The sequence below is a fragment of the Xiphophorus hellerii genome, chromosome 14, assembly GCF_003331165.1.
Source record: "Xiphophorus hellerii strain 12219 chromosome 14, Xiphophorus_hellerii-4.1, whole genome shotgun sequence".
NCBI lineage: Eukaryota > Metazoa > Chordata > Actinopteri > Cyprinodontiformes > Poeciliidae > Xiphophorus > Xiphophorus hellerii.
Window position 1 is genome coordinate 7,349,717 of NC_045685.1, and position 27,123 is coordinate 7,376,839.

At 40.1% G+C, this 27,123-nt stretch overlaps 6 protein-coding genes, 2 long non-coding RNA genes and 1 pseudogene across 8 annotated transcripts in view; 2 read left to right on the forward strand and 7 right to left on the reverse strand.

The window, feature by feature from the left end:
* The window catches only part of LOC116732380 (uncharacterized), a 6,656-nt gene extending 6,198 nt beyond the window's left edge, over nucleotides 1-458 (reverse strand). The window contains exon 1 of the long non-coding RNA XR_004341763.1: nucleotides 313-458. This is a non-coding gene — a long non-coding RNA (uncharacterized LOC116732380). The remainder of the gene's footprint in view (nucleotides 1-312) is intronic.
* Nucleotides 459-1,072: 614 nt separating this feature from the next.
* LOC116732381 (uncharacterized) lies at nucleotides 1,073-1,773 on the forward strand. The gene is made up of 2 exons (XR_004341764.1): nucleotides 1,073-1,163; nucleotides 1,259-1,773. It is a non-coding gene; the product is annotated as an uncharacterized LOC116732381 (long non-coding RNA).
* Nucleotides 1,774-2,281: 508 nt separating this feature from the next.
* LOC116733183 (uncharacterized) lies at nucleotides 2,282-4,991 on the reverse strand. The gene is made up of 3 exons (XM_032583966.1): nucleotides 4,664-4,991; nucleotides 3,037-3,579; nucleotides 2,282-2,926 (listed from the first exon to the last, which is right to left on the reverse strand). Exons 1-3 carry the CDS (start codon nucleotides 4,970-4,972, stop codon nucleotides 2,459-2,461), a joined length of 1,320 nt encoding a protein of 439 aa, XP_032439857.1. The 5' UTR covers nucleotides 4,973-4,991; the 3' UTR covers nucleotides 2,282-2,458.
* On the forward strand, nucleotides 3,209-3,842 carry LOC116732370 (histone H2A-like). Its single transcript, XM_032582493.1, has one exon. It carries the CDS (start codon nucleotides 3,232-3,234, stop codon nucleotides 3,616-3,618), a length of 387 nt encoding a protein of 128 aa, XP_032438384.1. The 5' UTR covers nucleotides 3,209-3,231; the 3' UTR covers nucleotides 3,619-3,842.
* Nucleotides 4,992-5,330: 339 nt separating the features above from the next.
* LOC116733184 (histone H1-like) lies at nucleotides 5,331-6,236 on the reverse strand (annotated as a pseudogene).
* A 6,219-nt stretch (nucleotides 6,237-12,455) lies between these two features.
* LOC116732373 (histone H2B 1/2-like) lies at nucleotides 12,456-12,896 on the reverse strand. The gene has a single exon (XM_032582496.1). The coding sequence runs from the start codon at nucleotides 12,879-12,881 to the stop codon at nucleotides 12,504-12,506; it is 378 nt and encodes a 125-aa protein (XP_032438387.1). The 5' UTR covers nucleotides 12,882-12,896; the 3' UTR covers nucleotides 12,456-12,503.
* Nucleotides 12,897-14,704: 1,808 nt separating this feature from the next.
* On the reverse strand, nucleotides 14,705-17,764 carry LOC116733185 (uncharacterized). Its single transcript, XM_032583967.1, has 4 exons — nucleotides 17,723-17,764; nucleotides 17,002-17,101; nucleotides 16,266-16,446; nucleotides 14,705-15,739 (listed from the first exon to the last, which is right to left on the reverse strand). Exons 1-4 carry the CDS (start codon nucleotides 17,762-17,764, stop codon nucleotides 15,373-15,375), a joined length of 690 nt encoding a protein of 229 aa, XP_032439858.1. The 3' UTR covers nucleotides 14,705-15,372.
* Nucleotides 17,765-20,318: 2,554 nt separating this feature from the next.
* LOC116732328 (sterile alpha motif domain-containing protein 9-like) lies at nucleotides 20,319-24,850 on the reverse strand. The gene is made up of 3 exons (XM_032582417.1): nucleotides 24,821-24,850; nucleotides 24,224-24,265; nucleotides 20,319-23,011 (listed from the first exon to the last, which is right to left on the reverse strand). The coding sequence occupies exon 3, from the start codon at nucleotides 22,927-22,929 to the stop codon at nucleotides 20,857-20,859; it is 2,073 nt and encodes a 690-aa protein (XP_032438308.1). The 5' UTR covers nucleotides 22,930-23,011; nucleotides 24,224-24,265; nucleotides 24,821-24,850; the 3' UTR covers nucleotides 20,319-20,856.
* A 1,330-nt stretch (nucleotides 24,851-26,180) lies between these two features.
* On the reverse strand, nucleotides 26,181-26,874 carry LOC116732376 (histone H4). The gene has a single exon (XM_032582498.1). It carries the CDS (start codon nucleotides 26,853-26,855, stop codon nucleotides 26,544-26,546), a length of 312 nt encoding a protein of 103 aa, XP_032438389.1. The 5' UTR covers nucleotides 26,856-26,874; the 3' UTR covers nucleotides 26,181-26,543.
* Between the last annotated feature and the right edge of the window lie 249 nt (nucleotides 26,875-27,123).

The following is a 27,123-nucleotide window of genomic DNA, read 5'->3' on the forward strand; positions in this document are numbered from 1 at the left end:
TTTTTTTAGTGTCCAGATGATAGAGAAACATAATAAAATATCAGTAAATATTGATTATGGACCATTATAGAAATATATATTGGATAATAATATCGACCAGTAATATTTTTAAAAAGTATTTTTAAAGTATTTTTTTGAAGATAAAATCTATTTTTATTTTAGTTAACTATTATATTCTCCTTGATTTTACAAACTAAACTTATGCTTATCAATTTCTAAATTTAATTTTGCTCCCAAAGAAGAATCTCTTATTCTTACACTCAGAAAAGAATCATTTTCATTTTTTCCTTCCAGTTTTGTTTTCTTGCTCACCTTTGTCAAAGTCTATGCTCCTCAGCATTTCTTCCTGTTTGCTAAAATTAAACCTGTAGAGACTCAGACTGTCATAGCCTGGTGTCAGTGTCTCGGATGGACTGGAGCTGGACGCTGCAATCACTCTGCAGAGGAAGAGGAAGAGGAAGAGGAGAGGAAAGAAAATAATACGTACAGAGGGAAAAAATGATGATTCCTGCAGCATCTCGTACCCATTTATCTGCTACAACGGTAATGAGAAGCAACTACTACATTCAGTACTGACAAAGACTTGATCATAAAATGTACAAATGCTGCTCGTTTTCATTCTCTACTGCAGGCACACGGAGAATCCTGAATATGTTCTGGTCAATGAACCCAGATCCTGGTCCGATGCTCAGACGTACTGCAGGCAGAATTTCAGAGACCTGGCTACCATCAGGAACCACACAGAAAACCAGAGAGCTCAAAGTTTGCTTCCTAGTCCGGCCTTTGTATGGATTGGTCTGTTTAGAGATCCAAACTTTCACTGGTCTGATGGGAGCAGATTTGTCTACAGAAACTGGGCAGAAGTTTTCAACATAATAGGCTCCAACAGAATCATTTGTGGAGTCACATGGAGTCCAGGGCAATGGAGGTTTCGCTCATGTGAAACAAAAAGGTCATTTGTTTGCCACAGCCTCCCAGGCAAGTGTTTAAATGGTATTCACTTATTGATGTGCATGTAGGAGAACATGAGCTGCAGTTTTAAGTGTAGCTTCATTTTTCTTGTTTAAAACGTAGAAATGAAACGGCTTGTGAAGCTGAGACTGAAGACTGAGGACTCTGTCAATCTGAACGATCCGCTTGTGATGGCAAACATCCTGAAAAAGGTAAAGTTTGAAGATTAAAAAAAAAAAAAGACAGTCCTTTGGAGCACTAATCAATCTAATCAACCCATCCCCCAAACCCATACTTTGCTCACCAGCTGCAGGACAGACTGAATGAGAATGGAACGAGTGGAACCACCTTGAAATGGAGAGAGCAGCCTGACGGAGACGACTTTAAGAAAAAGAAGGCCGAACTCTGAGTTATTAATCTCAACTTAGTATGATATAAATCTGGTTATATCTCTGGTCACTGGCAGTTCAAATGTAATCATATAGCCTCAATCTGTAAATTTAAAAAAAAAAAAATTCTAATGATTTGTAATAATAAAAAATAGCTTTAGAATTCTGTTCAGCTTTCACTGGAGGTAATTTTTTTAAATTTTGGATCTTGACTTGAATCTGACGTAGAATTTATAGAAGTAGGTAAAGATTGACGGGTTGAGGCAAGAAACTCATCACCAAAGATTAATGATTCAATCAAAGGTCTGTTTTGCTGCTTTGAACTAATCTGAGCTTCTTTTGATTCGATCCACTGGATTGGATCACACTGTCTGGCTTTTGTCAAACTTTTATTCTACGTGTGAATATTAATAATAAACTTATTTTGTCCCAAGTCTTTGTAATGTTTTATGTCACTGGAGGAAAAAGGCAGAGAGGAAAATGACTGCATTATTCTGATTATGAGTTCAGTTGAACGGCAGCAGCTCTGGAGCCAAAATAGATTTAAAAAATGTGAAAACATCAGGAAGCAGCAATGAGACCTTTTGTATAGAAGAATAGTTTGAACTGTATTTAATAATCTAAGTTAAGTTGCATGGACATATGGTGCTTAATTTAACACTTGTTTTAGTACTTTGTGATAATAAACCTAGTATATTGTTTAACTACAACATTTAGTTTTGGGGAACATAAAACCAGGAAGAGGAGCAAAAATATAAACTGAAGTGATGTTTCCTTCATATGGTGATGGAGGTTCCTTAAAGGAAGTTTAAGGAAACTTCCTTCCCAGTTTAAGGAAACTGAGAAGGAAATAAAACAACTTTATTTCTATAGACATAAAAATCTGATTCAGGCTTGAAGTTATGGATAAACATTGTTTTTATGGACAGATGGTGGTGATATAAGATACAACAGCTTATTTTATTTAGAAAAAAGTGTAGATCTGTATGAACAGAAAAACAATTCTCCAGATTTGTCTGTATAAAGCAGGAAAGTTTAAGATGCAACAGGAAGAGCTGTTAAACTGGGTGTGTGTGGCTCTTAAAAGAGCCGTTGTGTGTTTGTTGGAGCTGCAGCCTCTAAGCTCTCTCTCCGCGGATGCGGCGGGCCAGCTGGATGTCTTTGGGCATGATGGTGACCCTCTTGGCGTGGATGGCGCACAGGTTGGTGTCCTCGAACAGACCCACCAGGTAGGCCTCGCTGGCCTCCTGCAGAGCCATGACGGCGGAGCTCTGGAAGCGCAGGTCGGTCTTGAAGTCCTGAGCGATCTCTCGGACCAGACGCTGGAAGGGCAGCTTGCGGATCAGCAGCTCCGTCGACTTCTGGTAGCGACGGATCTCCCTCAAAGCCACGGTACCGGGCCTGTAGCGGTGAGGCTTCTTCACGCCGCCGGTAGCCGGAGCGCTCTTCCTGGCTGCCTTGGTGGCCAGCTGCTTCCTGGGGGCTTTGCCTCCGGTGGATTTACGGGCGGTCTGCTTGGTTCTGGCCATGATTCTGCTTCTCTGCTCGGGATCAGGAGAGAAATGTCGCGAACCGCCGAGGCTCCGCTGCTCTTAAGCTGCGGCTCTGGGCGTCTCTCTGTGACGCTGCAGCTCCGCTCCGGATCCTGGTTGGTTAGCGGCTCCTCCTGGAGCTCAGCGCCGCCCAGAGGCGTCGCCTCCCGGCTTAATGTCCGCCGCTCATTGGAGGAAGCTGCGTTCAAAAAGTCCGCCTCTCCGTCCCGCTCTGCCGGGAGCTTTTCTGGTTGGTCGCCAGCATCGTCCCGCTCCTCTCCGCGGACATATAAAGCAGCTTTCAGCCGCTGCTGGTCACATTTTCTCGAGTCTCGTCTCCAGAAACAAGAAACAACGAAATGAGTGGCCGCGGAAAGACCGGAGGAAAAGCCAGAGCGAAGGCCAAGACCCGCTCCTCTAGAGCCGGACTCCAGTTCCCGGTGGGCCGCGTTCACAGGCTGCTGCGCAAAGGCAACTACGGAGAGCGGGTCGGTGCCGGAGCCCCCGTCTACCTGGCCGCTGTGCTCGAGTATCTGACCGCTGAGATCCTGGAGCTGGCTGGGAACGCCGCCCGCGACAACAAGAAGACCCGCATCATCCCCCGTCACCTGCAGCTGGCCGTCCGCAACGACGAGGAGCTCAACAAGCTGCTGGGTGGAGTCACCATCGCTCAGGGTGGAGTGCTGCCCAACATCCAGGCGGTGCTGCTGCCCAAGAAGACCGAGAAGGCCGCCAAGGCCAAGTAAACCTGCTGTTGCTCAGCAACAAGCAAACAAACGGCTCTTTTAAGAGCCACACACTTTACTGTAAGAGCTCTGACTGCTGCTGCTGCTTTGATATTACTTTTTTTCACTTCAAGAATTAAAGTTTTATTTATGTCAGATTATTTTTAAAGATTACTTGTGATTATAGGCCAGTTTTATTGGGAATTAATTGAATAATTGCACAATAATCCTTATAAAAGCCTAATTGAATAACCACTTGGTTATTCTACTGAAATTACAGAAATTTCTCTCTATTCTTTGTTTCTTCAAAACCTATAAAAGGAAAAACATGCAGTGACTATAATGACTGATGTGTAAAACTAATAAATGTTTGACATAATAAAGTTCTAAATATCTTAACAAATGAACCTGAACCAAACCAGATCTTAGGTATTTTTATTTAAAACAGCATCTCAGCTTCATAAGGTGCACATATTAATAATCATTATTCATAACCACAGTAATATCTATAGAGAATTCAGAAGTTTTCTTGTAAAACATTTAACCAGTCCATTGATACATTATGTTTTTGTATTTATTCAAGCATTTTGATATCTTAATGCTCTGTTTTCTGTTATGGTTGGTAAAACTTAAAACTCAATATCTCATCACACAGAACTAGAATTTACTGAAACTATAAATGATACAATCCGTGGGTCCAAATGAGGATTGGACCTCATTTAGATTTCTGGTTTGAAGCATCTCTGTAGAAACTGTTTCCCCTTCATTTTTTCTGATAGTTTTCTTAAAAGTTTGTTTTAATTTACTTTAGCTAAAAGTACAAGTTTAACAGCATTTAAGTCAAACATAAAGAGAACTGATGAAACAAAATAGGATGTTAATTACTTTGTGAAAAATGTTGTAGATTTAGATTGACTTTAAGAAAACTGGCAACATTACCAGGAATTATAATCATTATAAACTTTAAGATTCCCTTTGGGGATGAAAACTAGAAATTCAGCTCGTTAGAAATGTGTTTGGCCCTTAAAAGGACCGTTTTGTTTTATTTATTTAAAGAAGCAGTTTAACCCCCGAAGCCGTACAGAGTGCGGCCCTGCCTCTTCAGAGCGTACACCACGTCCATGGCGGTGACGGTCTTCCTCTTGGCGTGCTCGGTGTACGTGACGGCGTCACGGATGACGTTCTCCAGGAAGACCTTGAGCACACCGCGGGTCTCCTCGTAGATGAGACCGGAAATCCGCTTGACTCCCCCGCGGCGAGCCAGACGGCGGATAGCGGGCTTGGTGATTCCCTGGATGTTATCGCGGAGAACTTTACGGTGCCGCTTGGCGCCTCCTTTACCGAGACCTTTGCCTCCTTTTCCTCTTCCGCTCATGTTGGTATCGTTCAAGAAAAGCCTGAAGCGACAATGTGGCTCAGCAGGAGGAAACGGCGCCTATATGTGGGAACTGCGGACGTGAAAGAGAACAGGGGCGGAACCGAGCTGCACAGATCCGGTCCCGTTATTGAAACCGGCCGGAAAAGTTCCTGTTTTTCTTAATTTGCGTTTTTATGTTGGATTTCTGGTACAATTAGTTTTTTATTCACTGCCTTTATACGCTTATCAAATTCAACATTTTTTCTAATGTTCACCTAAAAATCTTAAAAATATGTTTAAGTAAATCACATTTTTAACGAAATAATCTTTACTAATGATCTTTTGTTCCTTACACAGAATGTGTTAAATGCTTTCAGTCATAATGAAGAGCATTTTTTATGTGTTTTCATCGGAAAGGAAATAAAAATTTCAGTTGCAGGTAAATAGTTCAATCTTCTATTCATTTCTCAAATCCAGTGCATCAGTTTGAGTTGATTTTTTCTGCTTACATGGCAGCAACTTGCTCATATACAATTGTTCTTTAAATACAGTTGGACAAATAACCACATTGTGCAATTAAAAAAATTGTGTGCAATCTCAACATGTGGCTTGGTTATAGGTAGCAGCAGCAGCAGGTGTAATTCTGAGAGAAAAGTCATTTCAATTTGTTGGCAGATTTAATTCAATTTACTGTAAGGACAGGATTTGCTCTACAGAGAATAAATGGAGGCTCTAAAAAGAGCCTTTTGTGCTCTGAGTGCAGGTTGAAGCAGCTGTTTACTTCTTGGCCTTGACAGGAGCCTTCTTCTTCACCACCTTCTTGGCCGGTTTAGCGGCTTTGGGCTCCTTGGCGAGCTTGAAGGAGCCGGAGGCCCCCGTGCCCTTAGTCTGGCTCAGGGTCCCTTTGGTGACCAGCTTGGTGACGGCGGTGTTGATGCGCTTGTTGGCCTTGCTCACGTCCACTCCTTTCCCGGCCAGCACCTTCCTGAGGGCCGCCAGGGACATCCATCCCCTGGCGCTCCTTGGACTAGGCCACGGTGAGTTTCGGGAGGCTGGGTCCGTCCTGCTTGGCCCGGGGAGCGGACTTCTTCTTGTTTTACAAAGTTCATATATTTGATTATAATACCAGTCATGTTTCATAAACATGAGACTTACAGCTGACTGGTCCAAAATGTTTCAATATACTCTCACCAAAATGTTTAGGATGATGTCAGAAATGTACCATCATAGCGGTGCAGGGCGGCCATTTCCTGCACGTGATGATAAGATGTCTGATCATCATGGCTCCAGTATTAAGAGTGAACTGAGACGTTACTGTTTAATGTAAGTGTTAATAAAATAAGTCCTATCACAATCACGTGCTCTAAATCAGTGTGGTGTCATGCAGCTCTCAGTATTTAGTTTGTGCAGCCAGAGTAAACTGCTGTATTTCTTTTCTTGCTTTTTATACGTTGTATTTTCCTTTTTGTGCTTTTACTCTGTTATTTTAGAGATTGCCACATTTCAGCAGTAGCTACCTAATGCTTGGTACGCATATGTTCTGATTTCTGAACAAAAGTCAGGAAATAAGACAGCTTTGTTTAATCTGTCTCAACTGGAAATAAAATATTCTGCACATTAAGGACCCCAGTTATTGTGTCCTGTGAGGCTCAGTGATTCTCAGGCTACATATGTAAACGTCACTTCACAAGGGAAGGAAACCAGTTTTTAGATCTCTATTGAATGTAAGCTGGACAATAAAGCTGAAAAACTCATAGCAGTAAAAGTATTTCACATCAGTTTGTCAATAATTGTTAATATTGATCATTATTTATTAGTCTTTTGTTTTAATTATCCAAAATACAACCAAACTGGTGGCGTGAAATGTCCTATTTTATCCAGTTTTAACTCCACATGTTTGTTTTCTTAAATTTTTTTTCCAGTTATGAGGCACAGTGGCCAAACCTGAAACTGCTGCTGTGCAAGCTACGCAAAAGGTCGTTGCTAGGTAACCAAAGAATGACTAAGTTGCTAGGTAACCAAAGAGAGAGCGAGGAAGGACTGCTAAAGTCATGCCTCTGCCTACATCTCCCAGAATGCTCTGCGGTTCTGGATCTGAGTTCGGATTCAAAACTGCTTGGGGTTTTTTTGTGACTCAAACTTTTTCCATATCTAAATGTGAAGCTAAAAATTTAGTGAAGCTAAAAAGTTTAAAAGTCTGTTACACAAATTCTTTGTGTAACAGATCATTTCACCTCCTCTGGGTGTCACAGACAGAATCTGAGCCTGAGAACCGGCAAGAGGAGAGTTCATATCTACTAGGTAAGGTTTATTTGACTATTTTTATAACTTAGAGTAATTTGTAAGAAATAGGCTATGTAGGAATATATGTTTGTGTGTGTGGCTGTGTCGCATTGTGTGTGTTTGTCTTTGTGTGGGTCAGACACACAACGTGTCAACATTTGTGTGCTTGTAGCCTGTATATGTGTGGGTCATAAGCATTGTGTTGGTTTTGTGTTTGTATGGGTGGAAATTAGGGCATAAGCAAATTATTACTTATCTGTATGATAAGTAATAATTTGCTTTTACTTATCTTAGTAATAAACAAATTATTAATAAGTAATAATTTGCTTGTCTTAAGCAAATTATTCTCAGGTAACAGAAGATCCTACATCATGGTCCTGCTGCTGACCTCTGGTCTGTTGTCTCCTCTCCGACTCTTTGCTCCTTCTGTTGTGACAATAAACATTTCTTTGAAATATATCAAAAGCAACAGTGAGAACAACTTTTACAAAGAAAATAAAGAGAACTGGGTTTATTCCTGGCAACAACTATCTATCAAGGAATATTACATGGGTTAACAGCAACATTAATATTCATGTTAACAGGCATTTCATGATATATTGGTATGAATTAACTAGTCATCATCTAGCCAACATTTTGTGGATACAACAACATTAGTCAACTTACATGATTATTTGGAAAAAAAAACTGCAACATCTTTTCTGCTAAGGCCACTAAAACGGATCCCATCAAAACCTTGACTGCATCTAGACACTGGTGACAAAGGGCAACGTGTGGAGAGCAACCTGTGGAGAGCAACCTGTGGAGAGCAACCTGTGGAGTGCAACGTGTGGAGAGCAACTTGTGGAGTGCAACCTGTGGAGAGCAACCTGTGGAGTGCAACCTGTGGAGTGCAACGTGTGGAGAGCAACCTGTGGAGTGCAACCTGTGGAGTGCAACCTGTGGAGTGCAACGTGTGGAGAGCAACCTGTGGAGTGCAACGTGTGGAGAGCAACCTGTGGAGAGCAACGTGTGGAGAGCAACCTGTGGAGAGCAACGTGTGGAGAGCAACTTGTGGAGAGCAACCTGTGGAGTGCAACGTGTGGAGAGCAACCTGTGGAGAGCAACGTGTGGAGAGCAACTTGTGGAGAGCAACCTGTGGAGAGCAACTCTCACCTGACATTATGTTTCTCTAATCTGAACCGTTTGCAAATTCAGTTTTCTAGAAATTAATTCTACGTTTCTTGAGGACAATGTTCATTATAGTCAATCACCCCAATTTACATCATTTTTGAAATCCTGGGGGGAACCGGAGCACCCGGAGAAAACCCTCCACTAACACGGGGAGAACAGACAAACTCCCACAGAAAGAGGCGCCTGGTTGAGAACAAAGGCCTCTTTTCTGTGAAGATGTCGTGTTAACCACTGCATCACCGTGTTGACCTTTTTTTTTTGTCTAAAATATGAGATGTAATTTGGGGTTTTGAAAATGGTTCTGACCTGGACTCTTTTAACTAGTTGCTTGTTTTAGAGGTTTTCTTTTCTCTCCACAAATGTTTCTCCAATCTGAACCGTTTGCAAATTAAATTTGATAGAAATTAATACGACCTTTCTTGAGGACACGTTACATTGGGCAATCATCAAAATTTACATGGTTTTTAGAAATCTGGGGGAAACCGGAGCACCCGGAGAAAACCCACGGCCATTTTTTTTTTCTGGTCTAAAATAAGAGATTTATTTTGGGGTTTTGCAAACGGTTCAGAAATTCACTAGACATTTTCTCCTTGTTGCTCTATTAAGATTTTTTCTTGGTTTTCTTCTCCTGTGATTTTTTCAGCCTAAAACTGTCTTGTACCCTTTTCCACACGGAGGTTTTCTTGCCCGTTGCCTCCACTGGTTCCTCTGACCGATTTGCCACACAGCTGTCTCTAATTTCTGTTGCCTCAGGATCTCTCTCTACCACCAAATCATTTATCTGCTTGATCGATGTATCAGGAACATCACTGTCCTCTGGCTTGGTTTCCTCCAAGTGATGTTCCTGATTTTTGGCTTCAGAGTCAGAAATGTTGTTTGTGTCTTTTTCATTTCTGTCTTGAAGATCTGATTTACAGCCAGAGTGCAGTTTCTTGAAGTCAGTCAGCTCTTTTATCAGGTTTTCTTTCTCATCTTCAAGCTTATTGATTGTTAGAGAGGAAGCTTCTCTCTCTTTAGCTCCGTCCTGCTTCAAGATGTCTGCCTGCTGCATCAGTTCAGAAACTTCTCTTTCATGTCTGGCTTTAAGTCCTTCGAATGAAATTTTAGCCAGATCCAGAATATTTTTTAGTTGTCTTGTTGTCTGATTGGATTCTTGTTGCAGGACAGACAACTCTTCTCTCCTTCTCTGGTCCATATCTTCCTTTTCTGCTCTCAGTGTGTCTATAATTACCAGGTCGTTCTTTGCTTTTTCTAGATGAGCTTCTTTCATATGAGTCATTTCTAGCTGGCAATCTTTGATTTCCTGTCTTAAGGCAGAAACATCAGCTTCATACGTGCATTTCAGTTGTTGGTATGATGTCTTCATCTGATCTAACTCTCTCTGCAGACGTTTCTCTTTGTCATCATTGTAGTTCAGCTGCATCTTGTCAGAACTAGTTACAGCTTCTGGCCTGCTAAACTTCTTTACTGCCTCTAGTTCGGTCTTTAAGTCTCTGTGCATCTTCATGAAAATCCCCTTAATAGTTTTCTGCGTCTGCAGCTCATTTTTTGTTTCCTCCAGTTCTTTCTGGGTGGAGGCCAGCTTTTGGGTCAATTCAAACATTCTCTCTGTCTCCATTTCAAAAAGCGCTTTGCGTACGTCTGAATTCGTCAGTAGTGCAGGAAGCAATGACAAGAAGGTAGCAGTTTGTTACATACATACAGTGCTGATGACATCACAAGCATGACTAGTTGTGACATCACAGAGTTTTCCTTCATCTTTGGAATGATGATGATGCCAGTGTTTGAGAAATCTACCACACTGACCAACCAGCCTCCTCAGTTATACAGTGTTAGGGTGACTGATTTATTCTTTCTGTAGAATAAATACATTTTGGTTCATGGTTATTTTTTTTGCTCTTACTGTTTTAGTTTCAGGTGATCCTGGTCCCTTGGCTCTGACACCAAATAATCACATCTAGTTGAAACAAATTGAGGCCATTTTATATGGAAATAGTTGTATTGTCTGTAATGTCAGCATCAATCCATTTGTTTCATAACTGAATCAGAGGATTTTCAGAGAATGGAGAGACCAAAGATCTTCATGAATCCCAAGGAACACGGCGGGGAACGGTCAGAGAAAAAGACATAAAAGTTCCAGTTCTAGTTTGTCATAAACCATGTAATTTGTTTTATTGGTATTTTGAACGACTATTCCATGGACTCTAGACAGAAGTTGCTGGTGGATTGGAAATGAATGGGAAAGCTGCAGTTTTTAGTTTTTAATTTTATGAAGAAAAAAGAAAAAAACAATGCAGGAAGATGCCAACGCCCAATGGGCTTATGTAAAGCTTCCACCAAATAATAAGAAAATAATATATAATAAAATCCACTAATACAGTCCTTCATTTATTGATTATAAATGCATGAAACAAAAATACATCTACAAAGTTTTGACAGGAATTTAAATAGCTTGGGAGACTTTAACAGTCGCTAACACAAGTTAGTTTTTGGTGAACATTGTGAAACTTTATTTGATGTTGCTAAAAATTCCAAGTTCACCTCGCTGCAGCAAACAGAAAGGGGCGGGACGGACCACTGTCAGTCTCATACCTTATGACTATTTCATTCCGGAAATGAAGGGGGCGCTAGTGACACTATTTCCTGTACCAACCGTGTTATAATAATTAGAATAATAATGTATTTTATTTGACAACGCCTTTCAAAACACCAAGAACACTTTCAGCATTAAAAATACAAATTACACAGTAAAGAAATGGCTACAAAACGTGATATGTCACGTGGTATTTCCCTATTTTATTTTTAAACCTTTATTAAATCTTTATTTGAAATCATATTAGTAACAAACAATCTAAAATAAGCAACAATAAGGAATCATTATGGAGATGTATTTATCTATCCTTACACCCTATCTATCTCAAACAAAAGTCATAAAACATGATTCATTGAAAACTTTAAATGCAGCTTCAACCTGGAAAGAGAGTCAAGCAACTTAACTGAATGAAGAACAGATTTTAATCCATAAAAAAATAAAACATGATACACAGATAAATGTTTGTTAGGTTCCATCTAACCTTTATTTGTTGTCTTGTATTAATATTTTTCATTTTTGGTTTCAAAATACCTAACAGTGCACATAACTTCATTGTTATTCATGTCTCCTGAAACAAATGGGTAATATTACATTATGATCAGTAAAACAGTAGTTAATAATAACAATAATAATAACCATTTCACCAAATACTTTGTTTCTCTTACTTGTGTCGTTTATTGCAGTTACTTACTAAAACTATATTGAAGTTGTGCTACTCGTCATTAGAGCATCACATCTGGGTCCTACACCCACCTATGATGGCAGCTGTTAGTTTATAAAATATATTAGACTTTCCAGAAATTTTACATTGGTGTACAAAACATATTTTAAAAAGATTAACCTTTAAAAATAAAAGAGAAACACTAGACAACTGGTAAGTATGTAAAATATATTTGATATTTTTCAGGTGTAGTTTTACATGCCGTCATGTTGCAGAAGAATCTCAGCGCCGTCTAAACTCTCCGCTCTGCTGAACTCCTTCACTCACCGCTGCAGGTTTTGTCCACATTCCTCTGAGCTCAGATTGTAGCAAACATGAAAGACGGGATTTGAAAAGCAACGTTCACGTTCTGACAAAAAAAAAAAAAAAATCAACTTCACATGCTGAATCTGTACAAATTAGAAAACTGTGATCATTATTCACAGATATTTATATTTGTGAGGTTAGTGTCAAGAAGTTACTTTATTTTTTGCATGTCTGAGAAACATCTAAAATGAATTTAATGTACAATTATGCAGCTTTTGAAATGCTTCATTAACATTAATGCCACCAACTTTCATTCAACAAGTGGATTGCAATGGTAAAGTAAACAGTTTGATTTGCTAGATTGAACTGTCACTTTGCTTGTAGACTGGATGTAGCTTCCCAGTTTAGCCATCGCAGGACTAACATGTAATTTTAATAACTTTAAATGTCACAGTGCATAAATCAGAGCCCTCCAGATGCAGTGAGTGGCTCTTAAAAGAGCCGTTGGGTTGCAGCATCAGCAGCAGAGCTGTTTACTTGGAGCTGGTGTATTTGGTCACAGCCTTGGTTCCCTCGGACACGGCGTGCTTGGCCAGCTCACCGGGCAGCAGGAGGCGCACAGCGGTCTGGATCTCCCTGGAGGTGATGGTGGATCGCTTGTTGTAGTGAGCCAGACGGGAGGCCTCGGAGGCGATGCGCTCAAAGATGTCGTTGACGAAGGAGTTCATGATGCTCATGGCCTTGGAGGAGATCCCGGTGTCGGGGTGGACCTGCTTCAGCACCTTGTACACGTAGATGGCGTAGCTCTCCTTCCTGGTCCTTCTCTTCTTCTTGCCTCCTTTGCCGGCGGCCGTCTTGGTGACCGCTTTCTTGGAGCCCTTCTTGGGCGCGGACTTGGCGGGTTCGGGCATGTTTCCTCCTCGCTGGTTCCGACAGCAACGAATGACTCGCTGACAGCGGTGAGGTCGCTGTTATACATCCAGCATGCAAATAGGGCTGCGTCATCCCCCAGCTGTGATTGGCTGTTTCGCTCAGCGGGTAAACTTCAAAGCGCTGACTTCAAAAACAAATCACGTGGGATTTAGCGACCAAAGAAAGAGGCGGGAATTTCTGACGGTTCCTCGGAGTCTGTGAATATTTTCTACTCGTTTCAACTCAGTTCAGTTCATTTATAAAACCCTCATTTCGCCCTGCACTCATAAACTGAACCAGATGGTTGACATGCAGTAAATTCACACCTCAGTTTTTAATTCAGTTTATTTACAACACATACTGTGTGTAAATAAACCTACTTCAGAAAAACCAGTCAGTTTAATCTAGTCACACATATTCAAATTTTTGTATATAATTTGATTTATTTCAAACAGGTTTTCAAAAGCAAGAAAACAAGCAATCAGAAAAAAAACAAACATGCGCATACATGTCCAGAAACAACATAGTTATCTAGTTAGAACGATTTAAAAATGAGCTTTGACTGGAAAACAACAAAGTTAATGCAGGAATATGAGCTTTATTAGACAATATCATTGGACGTTTCTTAACACAGTAAATAAGGAAATTGGTTTATGAACGATCCACTTGATGTCACACGGATTTCAAAGCTTTACATTTGTGAAACAAGCAAAAGCTGCACCGACATGTAAAAAGGTTTTCGTATCAAACGTCCATGTTAAACAAGATGCAGGGGGGAAAAAATCATTTCATGTGAAGAACTGTTGTTTTTTTCTACAGCATTGCTGGAGCAGGTTAAAGGGTTTTAGTGGCGCAGAAGCATTTCTGAAGTGTTTTTAATCACCTCTCAGTCAATCCTGATTGAGATATTAAATTGTTTGTCAGACCAATAATCCTCAAAAACACTTGGTTCACGACTATAACCAATAGTTATAGTCGGTTACCATGACCACCAGGTAACCAGGCTCAGAGCAAACAGCCAATCGAATGACTTCATGCTAACCTATGACTTTAGTCTGTGGTCATAAATTAAAAGTTTTCACATTTCTGACTCAAGTCAAGAGTTTGTTTTCTGACATTTGACCTTGGTGGCGAGCGACGGTGTGACTGAGGGTGGAACATTGTGGCTAACAAACTTTTCCATCGCGTGAAAACCATTTAGCAGGTTTGGGCGTGTCGTTGAATTTATTTCTTCCTTACAACTTGTCAGAACATGAGTTTATTTATGTTTAATTTGTGGAGTTTTACATTTCGGTGCAGTCGCGTCTGTTTAACATGTTTCACCGGCTAAGTTGCGCTAAGAGGAACAGGAAGGTGGCGGTCTGCAGCCTCTGTCACATCTGGTTTTCCAGAAACCGTTTCCATGGTTGCAGCGCATTGGTCGGACGAACTTTCACCAACATTTTTGAATTACTAGAGCAATCAGTCAGAGCCACGTTTACCACTAATACTTACCTGAAGCCAAATGTCCTATTTAAATAACACCAGATTTTTCTGCCATTTTCTACCTTATATCTACATGAATATTATTGTTTGGTGCTAAGATGTAGGTCTAGATGTGAGTCACACACTAACTTTAAAAACTATACATTAAAGGCTGACATAGTGAGTGTGTAAACAGATTCAGGTCTCATAATGCTTAAAATGAACCGTAATTATTGATATTTATAATTTTTTACATTATGTCTACATGTGTTTGGTGAACAACTAACTCAAAACACAAATTATCAGCATTTGAGTGAACTTTGCTGTTATAACATTCATTGAAAAACTAGGAACAAAATGGCTAATAGCTTCATAGCTGCTTTAATAACTCTCAGAACTGCAGAGCTGTTTTAAAACATGAGCTGTGATTGGATAACAGGACAAAGTCAGATTTCATATGAGCTTTATTAGGCAACATTCAAAGCAACAGTAATTTGCTCAGCAGTTAATAAGGACATCAGGATAGAAACAATTAATGTGACTGCATGTGCAGTTGGAACCAGATGTTTCCAAACCTTCTGAATTTGAAGAAAGTAACAAAAAAAACAATCTCCAAAACATTTTTTCACTAAGTTTTCTGGCATTTAGCAAATAAAACTAGTTGAAATAACTTTAACTAACCTAAAACGAGACGCATTTGGTCGGATTTAGCTTCAGACAGGGAGAGAAAAAAAAAAGTGTTTGTCTCTTTGTATTCGGTGGATGCAGACTTCTGGTTTCAACTCTACTTTTGAAAGCTCTACATTTTCAACAGATGTTTGTATTCACACCTTATCCAAAATGAACAAAAATTAAACTGACATGTAAAAGGATGATTGTAAAATGTCCACTTTTAATAATGCAATAAAAAAAAAAAAGGCTTTGGTGCAGAACTTCTCCAGCAATTCATTGCAGGATTGCTGGAGCAGGTTCAATTTTCTAACAGCAACAGCGCAGACGCACTTTCCCAGTATTTTTAATCATCTCTTAGCCAATCCTGATTGAGATGTTAAATTGCTCATCAGACCAATAATCGTCAGCAGCAGCAGAGGAGCAGGTGACTTTCTCTCGCTCCTTAGTTTGTTTTGCCTGCAAATGAACCGGAAGGCATCTCTTGCCAACTTTGTCGCAGGCCACCGTCACCAGTTCGTCCGTTTTCATCGGGACATTTAGAATCTTGCAATCCGTCATGTTCACTTTCACTACATACACTGGGATATTTGAGGTACTCGTGCACAAGTTGCCCTCCCAGTTCCAGCCGCCGCCGTTGCAGATTTTTATAACACGGTTGGTGTTTGATTCCTCGATGAAGGTCAGAGGTGTCATTTTGCAACGGCTCAAGCTTTGGATACGGCTAGGGAAATAAATATATCATTTAAAAATATTCATGTATTTCATTTATAAAAGGTTTTTCATGATGTCACAAGTCTTTCAGTTAAACTTAACATTATGAATGTAACTATGCAGATGTAAAAAAAAAAAAAAAAGTTTGTGTCAAAATATCTGGATGGAACAGGAGCAGTTCTGTCAAAGTTTGAAAAGAAATGTTTGTATTTATTCTGCATCTTTTATTTTATATTCAAATCTATCTGATGTTCCGAAACACTTTATTGTTTCTCTCATTCGAAGCAAACTCAAAATAAATGTTTTGGGAAGCAAATTCATGTTTGCTTCCCAAAACAAACATGAAACTTTATTTAGAGAGAGTTTGATTTGAACTCAGACTGAACCGAATCACATACAACTAGAGGTAGATGAGGCCTAAAATAAAGTTTATAGCTCTGACTTTAATGTTACGGAGCAATGCTTTCATATCAGTAAATTAACTATTGACGTTTATTCTCACCTTTTAATAATAAATATTAACATCAGTAACTCACCACTCCCATGCAGATTTTGAACTGGTATCAAAGTTTTTTGGTAGGATGTGGTTTTCTTTAAAGTTCTCGAAAGCGCATTTCCTATTGGTCGGCTCACAGGGCTGATTGTTGAAGAAATCCTCGTCTCCCACAGCGCAGCTGCTCATGACAGCGATCAGCAGGATGACCTTCATTTTCCTGTCTGAAGAAGCAGAAACTCAAAGTTACTGAATGCAACTCAAAAGGTTCGTCACGCCGCTGTTACGTTGCTGTTGCTCTGAACAGCCGAGCTCTTCGAAGCCGTGATTAGGATGTTAAAAAAACAAAACTCCTAAATCATTATTTAAAAAGCTGTGTCAAAAAAATTGACCCATGACCTTTCATCAAAAGTCGGACAAATTCTGGAGGATCTGGAACCCACTGCAATCTTTCTTACAAAGAATATCATTTTTTAATTTATTTACTTTTTTATTTCTTCTCCTCATTTTTACACTCAGCATGTCATTCATTTGCTTGTCCGACCGTTTCGACTACTTTGAACCATGACTGGGAATGTCTGTCTGTATTTTGTGTATGTATGTTTGTATGTGGACACTGTGATGCTCCTTGTTGATTTGGGGTGGGTTGTTTTTGTTTGTTTTTGTTCATGTTTAAATAAAGTTATGAAAATCAAAAAACTTGATTTATAAATCATATATTTCTCAATAAAATAAATAAATAAATATTGTCGGTTATAGCTGAGAAAATATTGACTCACCTGCCGTGGTCGGCCCGTCTCTGCTCTCTGTCTTGTGAAGAGACTGAAGGAAGTCGCTGACGTTGTTATCAGTTGACCAAGACCCCCCCACATATCCCAGCTGACGGCAAACAGCCAATCAAATAACTGCAATTAAAGCTTCACTTTGTAAGTCTGAGATCACAATCAACAAATATTCACACTGCTGACTCAAATCAAGCGCTTGCTTTTTGACAGGTCACCATTGTGGCGATCAGCGGCGATTGAGGTTGGAAAGTTGAGGTTTGACACTCTGAGCAAGAGAAAAGCAGTTAGCAGCTTTTGGGAGGTGTCGGGCCTGAGAACTAGTTAGGAGGTGAGTCGATTTTATTTGGGGGTTTTGTTCAATTTCACGTTTAGAAGATGAAGGTGCTCCACCCGTTTTTCTGCTACATTCCAACTTTGGCTCTCAGGCCCGTTGTGTGACGGCGGTTCAACCTTCCACTGCATCTGTTTTGAAGCAGAGAGAAATCACTGGCCACACAAACGAGGAAAATTGCAAATTGTATTAAACAGAGAAGTGGCGAAGTGGAGAGCACTGAGCAAAACCAAGCATGTGGGTGTTAATGGCTTCTTCGTTTTGTTTTTCTCACGAAAAGGAAAAGGAAGCCGGAGGTCTGCACTGCATGTAGAGAACGGTGAAGCTAAAGTCCGGTCATGCAACACATTGGTCTGGTTGAGAAAATGTTGTGGCTCCGTGTACCACTTCCTCCACCTCTCCACAAACCCAGAACGGGTGACACATCGACCCGGCTCAGTCCTATTAAAAGAGAAATGTAATAAACCTACTGGATTATTAATGCTGAAGAAAGCAGAAAAGTAAAGGAGAGCTTTATTCTCAGAGAGACATCTCAGCACTTTTGGTTATCAAACTTAAGGTCAGCAGCTATTTTAATACCAACATTGTTGTTGACAACAGACTTTCAATAAGAGGTCAGCACAGAAAAACTGCACTCAACAAAATCATCAATTCATTTTGATTTTACAGTCATTTTGTGTGAGGATTTCCCTCTGGGATTAACAAAGTATATTCATTCATTCATTCACTCATTCATTCATTCATTCATTCATTCATTCATTCATTCATTCATTCCAATTTGAAGAACTTAGTCATCCCCAATTCGATGTCACTAAGAGAGTCAGGAAAGGCAAGAGTAGAGTGAGCAGCGACTTCTTGAGGGGGAAATAGATTTGGCAGAGATTTGTGTATAAGTAGAATAATATTCCTTCATTTCGATGAAATAGGTCCCAGTTAACAAACTGGTTTCGGTGGCACCAGCAGCTCCACCCTAACCATACGGTGCCATTGTCCTACGACCTACAACAGATGAGGGTACCAGGAATGGTTCGGTTGGTTGCAGGGGGCGATTTTACAATGGAAAAAGTCCAAATAGTGAACCAAACTGCACCAACCAGTGCTGCATTACTTAGTGGAAGCAAAATTAACATATTGGGTTAATTTTTCCAACCCAAAACTATGTTAAAGTTACTATTGTTTATTTGTTAGTCTACCAGAGAATGGGTTTAAAAAAAAAGGCAATCAAGCCCGGATTAGTATTTGGGTATTTGTTTTATTAACTTGCGTTTTTTTTTTCTGGGTCTTGTCCTTTATTTGCTTCCTGACCACTTTAGTGGATGTTCTTATTTCTTCACAGTTTAAATCTCCTTTTCTCCCATATTTGTGCTGACACACGTTTTTAGACGTCGAGCCGATGCTCAAAACGAGCCCAGCAGCCTCTGCCGTTTGGTTTCCGTGGTTTTCAAATGAACAGGAAGGTGGTGGTCTGCACCTTTGTCACAAGACCAGATCACATCATGTTTTCATTCTTGCAACGCGTTGGTCGGACAAGCCTGCAGCAATATCTTTGAATTATTAGTGCAATCAGTCAGAAGCAAATTTACTAATATAATATATATACATATATACATATACTATACATATAGTTTAAATCTATATGTATAGACATGTTGATACCAGAATTATCTACCATTTTATATCTATAACCTACATGTGTGTTATTGTTGCTTCTTGCTAATTGTTATTGTTAATCTGTCCTCAAAATCTGTGGCACCTGAACAGCATTCGATCTTAAAATGAAATATGTTTGTTTGTTTTCACATGTAGGTTTATCTCCAACCTTTGTCCTCTCGTTAAAAACATTGTTTGTGAACATGATCTGCGCAGTTCGGTTTTCAAACGATCAGAGGTTTCATACACATATTTTCTGATGTTCAAACTCGTCCCTGTGCAGCTTTGACTCTCTCTCACAGCCCTGCTCTCTGTGTTGGTGGCTGCCTAGCAACCGTTACAGAATGACATCATTATTTTGAGGGTGGGGGTATTGGGTTTTCTGCACCTTTTAGTTGTGACCTACAATGCTTCTCTTAAGTCTTTCTCTGCACTATTAGTTACTAATGATTTTATGGTTTTTGTTGGATCATTTATCAACATTGCTTTACAAAATGGATTTTTATCATAAGGATTTGCCTTTTTACTGGTTAGATGAAATAAATGATCTGCTTTATCAAATTCCAGTGCGGATTCTGTTCCTCTGTCACCAACCCAGAGCCAAATATGTCACAGTTTTACTGCACATAAATCACTATTTTTCAGCCTTTGTTACATAGATAGTCTTTGTGTGCAGAACTGAGGATCAGCTAAACTCATTTTAAACACCATCAATCTGAAATGTTGCTGGTTTACTTTATTACGGTCAACCGACAGCATTTAATAATGTTGCTTCTTAGTGAGATGAAGTTGCTGCTATACTGATAAACAACCACTAGGTGGCAATGTAGCACTGCAACCGCTTTAGATTGAGTGAGCTCATAGAAAACTATTTATTGTGGGTTTTAAACATATTTAAACAACTTAAGAAGTTTTAATCTATTGTTTTTAACATCCCTTTTCTTGTTGAACAATCTCCATGGTGCTTTTCTTTTACATTTATTTCAGTGATCAGACGTAATTTATCAGTCAGTTTCATAGATGTAGGTCACACACTAACTTCTTAAGTTTTACAGACGTTGCACCACACACATAAAAATAAAAAAGTTGACAGAATGAATAGAGAGAATTAAATAAGAGGATTTTTGGTTCAAACAGTGGTTTGTGCAAGCAATTAGCTCAGCATGATAGGTGTGAGATTTAAAGTGTAAGGGTGTGATTTTGCAATTCAGCTCAAATGTTTGGGAGATTGTTAGAAAATATTAATGGAAAAGGTCACAATGGGAGGCTTGGCTCGAAATCTGAAGGCCAGCAACAACTTAGATAAAAATAACTCACGTATAACACAGTCCAGCATTATGGCATTCTTTTTATTAGAGTTTGATCAATTTGTTTTTTCAGGAAGCATTAGTGTGATTTTAATCATTCTTAATTTATTTGAATATCAATCTTTATCTAACAACAGAAACAAGGAGAAAGACAAATTAAAATCAACCCAATTCATTCATGTTCTATGAATGACATCAGAGAATCCAAGACCGTTGATTAATATTCCTTCTGCATTAAAACCTAACAGACAAAAACAGCCACTGTAATTAACATATTTGGTCACAGTAATAAGATCCAACATGAAGTTTGCAGAATTAAGCTGAAAACGGATCGGTGAGCTTTTCAGATGTAATCCTCTACCGCCCCTCATTCAGCCATTACTGGTTAGAAAATCCTCAGAGTGCCTTCTTTTAAAAGACCCGTCTGCACTCAGAAACTTGAGGGAATGAATGAAAATGCTGCTTTCTATCCCAGAAACCATTGCTGACACAAGCAGTGTTTTGTTGCTGCTTTGTATAGGAACCTTTATAATGGTGTCTTTCTGGACAATCACAGGTGTTTTACTGATCCTTCACTTCGAAGATGACAGGACCCCTGATGTTGAAGCCAAGATAAAAGAGCTCTGATTCACACACATGGGGAACCTGGAAGAGGCATTTTCTTATTTTCTTCCCGCCGACACTAAGAAACTCATTATGATCTTCTCCACTTTGCATTGTCTCCATTTGAATGGGCTGAAGCACATCCTGGATTTCTGGCAGCTGCCACACCTCCCCACTACTCCACATATCATTGATCTTCTTTCTTTTCATTTTGTTTCTATTTGTGCCACTCGGTTCATTAGCGAGCTGAGTTTCCACCAGGATCTCCACCATCTTGTCCAGTCTAGACCTGTGGATCCATCTGCTAAGTCCAGAGCCCTTACCTAGAAAAAACAGTGGCAGCAGGTGACGACCTCGAAGGTACTTGGCGTAGACTCTATCGTAGGCTTTTCCCATCAAAGTGACATATTTTTCCATGTCAAGTTCATACATGAGGCGAGGAGGGGGCTGCTCAGATTCTTCTCCTGTATTGTTCTCCTCTACATCTGCTTCCTCGAGAGTTTGGTCTTGAAGCTGATCATTGTCTGTGTCAGGTTCTTGTAACTCTTCATCATTGTTTTCTTGACCTACCATTCGCTGTTCCTCTGGCCAAAACAACAGCAGGACCAAAAGGTAAAACTCTGGGTCTCTACTGTTTGCCCCAATGGGCAGAAACCTCTGTAGGATTGCCTGAAGTTTTCTAACCAGGGCGCGTTGAGGAGAGTGGGGCTCTTTGTTGTTCAAGATGATGTTTGAAAGGATGTACCTCTCTGCCACTTTCACATCATCTACATTTTCCTCATAATCAGTCTTTAATTCATCTCGGGTTTGCTTCAACTGTGGCCGTGTTTTCTCTGTCACCGCAGACTTGAAGGCTCGTTTTTCCTTCGACACAAAAAGGCCGTGATTCAGGCAATCGAGAAGAGCTGGGAAGCTGGTGGAGTCAGCTGCATCTTTCTCCCTGTATAGTTGATAGCAGGTGGCAACATCTTCCCAAATGTAATCTGGTTCCACTGTTGTCCTGTCAGGCTGGGAGTAGCTGAGATACCATTCAAAAAACTCAAATTTGTCTTCAACTTTCAATTTTAGGGTGTCCTCAAACGGATTGTTATGTCTACGTTTCTCAGAGACGATCTTGGCCACTTGAATGAAACCAAAATGGCCTCGGTTGTTGAACGAAACGGAATTGTTGGCACAGCCATCGTATTCACTCAGTTCAGGGCCTAGTTCCTTGTCAGCTTTCATCTCTACATCTTTGAACGCCTTGAAGGCCTTCTCAGCCATTTTATTCACCTCACTGGATTGTTTGGCCCCTCTCAATAAATGGTTCTTGTACACCTGTCCAAGGGTGTCTGCGGCATATGAGTTGTTCTGGGCTCTTTTGATGGCTTTTTTAGCCCATTTCTCAGCTTTTTCGAAGTTTGGGTTAGGTCGTCCAATGTAATACAGACGAGCAACCGTTTGGGGGAAGATGTGTTTGTCTCTGAATTTATTTGAAGCTTTTTTCAAAACCAAGAGTGCTTCATTAAATTTTTCTTTCTCAACGATGTCCTTAATCAGCATTGAGAATTTCTCTTCGCCCTTTGGACCCATTTCTCTCCTTGTTAGCAAATCTTTGACAAACTGGACAGTGTGAGATTGGACTTCTTCTCCACAAAGCTGAAACACACAGTCCTGTGCTAAGGTACTTCTGGGAATGCCTAGGTCAGCCAATAGCTCCACAGACCTTGTAGCAACATCTGGATGAATCAGGCATACCTCTGAGCCAGATACTCTGATGAGCTCGGAAAACGGTTGCATTCTAACTTCGAAGGGAGGACCTCCATAGATGGGATCAGGCGGTCCTAGGATTTTTCGACACTCTTCCATGTTCAGGTAGGAATTGGGAACATAGGCATTCAACAGTGCCAACATTGAGAACAATTGTGTATTGGTGGACATTGGGTCGGTCTGCACATGTGCAGAAATGTATGGTTCACAACGACAATATAAATCATTTCTTTCATCAAGACTTAGGGCAGAGTTCATATCTTCTCCTGAGTTACTTTCCATGATGGTCACATCAAACAGAAGAGTCTTTTGTTTGTGTTGCTTCTGCTTGGAAAGGTTGTTTCACCACACACCGTTTGCAATCCTAAAAATAGAAGAGACAAGGGTTTTAGCATAAATAGTCAAAATAACAATGTATAGTGAGACCCACAGAATGGTCCGGATATATCACTTGGTGTGTGTTGAAAACCTTTGTTGAAAGGCTAAATAATGTCTTTCCAGGCATATTTGACATTTTTCTCAGCCAAGCCAAAGTGCCAACCTGTCCAAAGACTGTCATCACCATTCCTCTGACCAAGAGGCCAAATCCAGCTTCGATAAATTTTGTTGTCCAGGTGATATTGACACCATTAACACAGAAATGTTTGGAGCAGCTTATGAATAATCACATCACACCATACATCTTCACTAATCAGGACTAGTTTCAGTTTGCCTTACTGAGAAGTTTTATTGACGATCTCCACCCTACTCCATGATATGCTGACACACCAAGGAAAGGAGGAAATGCATGTTGTAGGCGTCTCCTCGTTTCCACTTAATGGAATGTGTTACTTGAGGATCAGGTTTGGGAACCTCTGGTTTAGATGAATGTTACTAACAGTCCAATTAGAGATTATCGACATAAGTATCTTAACTGGAAGTTAAGGTATGCTGTTAAATTATTGTACTTTGGAGAGATGTTTTGAATATGCATGTAATGTGTTCACTCCATCTGCTGTTCTATAATATGACAACTCATCCAGCAGGTATTCATGAAGCAATAACAGGCAGAGTCTGTCAGCTGTTCAGTTATGAATTCCAGATAATCAGGTGTTGCCCTACCTTGGTAATTCTGATTAAAATTAATGACTTTGTTAACAATCGCCTTTGTTAGTCAATAACAGTTACTCATTGCCAAGCCTATTGTTGCACAACACAACGTTCTGCAAAGGCTGGAAGGATCCTCACATTCACAACAGCAGAAGAAAGATTCTGGTAATAAAAACTGCAGAGGACACCATCAGTGTCTCATCTGCAGGACATTTACCGACAGCTCACAGCAACTTCAGTCTCATCCTCCCTGTTGTTTGGGAAAAATACAGGAGGACATTTAAACAACGTTTTCCTCCCACAACAATCAGACTCCTGAACCAGCATGCAGAGTTGGGTTGTAGTATTTTTTGTGTCTATCCTTGTCTGCCGATCTGTGAAGCTTGGTTTTGTTTTTGTGTGATGCATAGAAATAACATATCAGGTTTGTTCACTCATTCATTCATTCACTCATTCATTCATCTCCAATGCCTCAGGATCCACTTACCTGCAAAATGTCTCAACCAGAGGACCAACAGGAATAAATCATCTGCAAAAAGCAGAGAGAATACTTAGAGCTTTCCAAACCAGACACAATTCCCTACTTAACTGCATGAACATCACAAACAGGTGACTCTTTGTGGCTTAGATGCAGTCCGACCTCATATGTAAAAATATGGCTCAGCAATTTTCTATATTTTGACATGCAAAGTTGAATTCCAACCTATTACATCAAAATACAGAAATATTGCGGACCTATGTTGAACTCTTCATGTCAAATAAGTATTAATATCTGCAGATTCCTAATGTCTAAATGTATAGTCAATCACTGAGTCTTATCAAAAACAGTTTAAATAGTCTGTGTATTACAAATTGTAAAGTTTGATTTGTAATGTTTGTAATAATAACCCGACTTTTAACAATGTATGTTTATTACAAAACGTGTAGCCAAAAGTGCTCAAACTTAATTAAAATGTTTTTTTTTGTCTGATGTATAATTTGACAATAATCAAAATGATTTTCCGATCAAACATTTATCCCGTACCCACAGAGATAAATGAACACACACACACACACACACACACACACTCTCCAATCATCTTACCTGTCAGAGTTCCAGCAGGTGTGCAGGTGACTGAACAGAAGAACAATCTTATTTATAATCAGCTTTGACCACACCCTCCCCATGGTTTCGATTCTTCTATCCAGATGATGATGATGTAAGTTTCCTGTAACATTGCTTTCCTTCTCTTGCTTGTATGTTTGACTCAAACGCGCCGCGGTTATTAATAGCTCAACTTGAAAGGCAGCATGCCACCTAATGAGTTGTGTTTATTCACAAATGAAAGCAAAAGCATTGCCTTTTTGTAAAATGTGTTTTAGTTCAAAACATTTGAACAAAAAAATGTTCAAACCAAAAACCTGGTTTTGTTCGGCCATCTTGTAAATGGCAACATTCACGTTTCCTAGATACCTTATAGGAAGAATAGGGAACAAACAGCTTAAATGGATTATAGAGCATGAAGGAAATGTGTGTAGAGGTTTCATATTAGAATATGTAAAGCTGGTTTAGATGGTCACAAAATTATTGTATTTCAATTTTTTTTTCATATCTGCATTAAAAGCTGCTCCAGAGCAACTTCCCATTGAATTTCCTCCTGGTTTCCCCCCAAACCAAAACAATCTGAAAACTGCTGGGTCCAGTAATCCAGGAGGATTTTTTTATAATCTCTCCCAATAAGATTTGCCCAAAGATATAGATGATGTCTACAAAAGCAACATGGAGGATGATGTGTTTTAATTTCTGAAGGTGAAGCGTCTGTTGTGTTAAGATGAACTTTGATGCAATGACACCTCAATGCAGGAGCATTAGAGCCCTTCAAAAGCAGCTGGTGCTGTAATGCAATGAAAGGATTGAATACAAAGAAATAGTCATTTTAGAAAACTGGAGAATCCCCTGACTATTGGGAAAGACAAAAACATTTTTTAACCCGTCCAGGGGATCTTTTTGTGGGCTCTAGTGTCCCTTTATACTAAAGTAGGCTGACAGGAAGGAGAGGAGGGAAGACATGCGGCGCCGGGTCCAGAGTCAAACCCGCCGGCCGGGCCAAGGACTGAAGGCCTCCAAATATGGGTCACACTATCCCCTACGCCACACCCCAATTTTTTTATTTTAACCTGTATAATGTCCCTGTTGCCATGTTAGCGAACTAATGTTATTTTCTATAGCAGGTGAAATTTCGTCAAAACAGAGAAACCACATAAAGTTCAGCCCAGTCAGTGAAAAGTTCTGTTCTTAAGACAAAGTACCAAGCTCATTCATATCCATATCCTCTTCCTTATTTACTTCCACTTTTTTCTTTTGGTCCAGCCTTTGAATTAAAGTCTAAGACAATATTGAAAAGTTGGGTGTTGGCGTCAAACATTCAGTTTAAAGCTTCATAAAACACACCTGGATCAGGTCATTGTAGTCATTGCATGTTTGTCCACTTGATGGCGCTGTAGTACAGCTTCAGCTAATCACATGGAGTTGAAAGCTAGTTAGCTTTGGGGACAAATTTTATTCGATTGCACGTTTTTAGTTACGTTGCATTTGTTGCACCTGGACTTTACATACACTGGTCCCGTTTTACAGCTTCCCCTTCCTATACTAATAAATCATTTGCCTTAAGTAGAGTAAATATTTGAAATATAACTTCAAGAGTTAATCATTTATTAACTACAACAAATGTAGCTTTTGTTAGCCACGTTTCATAGAAATTCAGCTCGTTAGAAATGTGTTTGGCCCTTAAAAGGACCGTTTTGTTTAATTTATTTAAAGAAGCAGTTTAACCCCCGAAGCCGTACAGAGTGCGGCCCTGCCTCTTCAGAGCGTACACCACGTCCATGGCGGTGACGGTCTTCCTCTTGGCGTGCTCGGTGTACGTGACGGCGTCACGGATGACGTTCTCCAGGAAGACCTTGAGCACACCGCGGGTCTCCTCGTAGATGAGACCGGAGATCCGCTTGACTCCCCCGCGGCGAGCCAGACGGCGGATAGCGGGCTTGGTGATTCCCTGGATGTTATCGCGGAGAACTTTACGGTGCCGCTTGGCGCCTCCTTTACCGAGACCTTTGCCTCCTTTTCCTCTTCCGCTCATGTTGGTATCGTTCAAGAAAAGCCTGAAGCGACAATGTGGCTCAGCAGGAGGAAACGGCGCCTATATGTGGGAACTGCGGACGTGAAAGAGAACAGGGGCGGAACCGAGCTGCACAGATCCAGTCCCGTTATTGAAACCGGCCGGAAAAGTTCCTGTTTCTCTTAGCCAGTTTTTAAGAAAATAAAACCTTCCTTCGGCAATTCAGAAATTAATTTTGAGAGAATAAAAATGAGTGAGGGCTCTGTTAAGTTTTTAATGTAATAAAGAG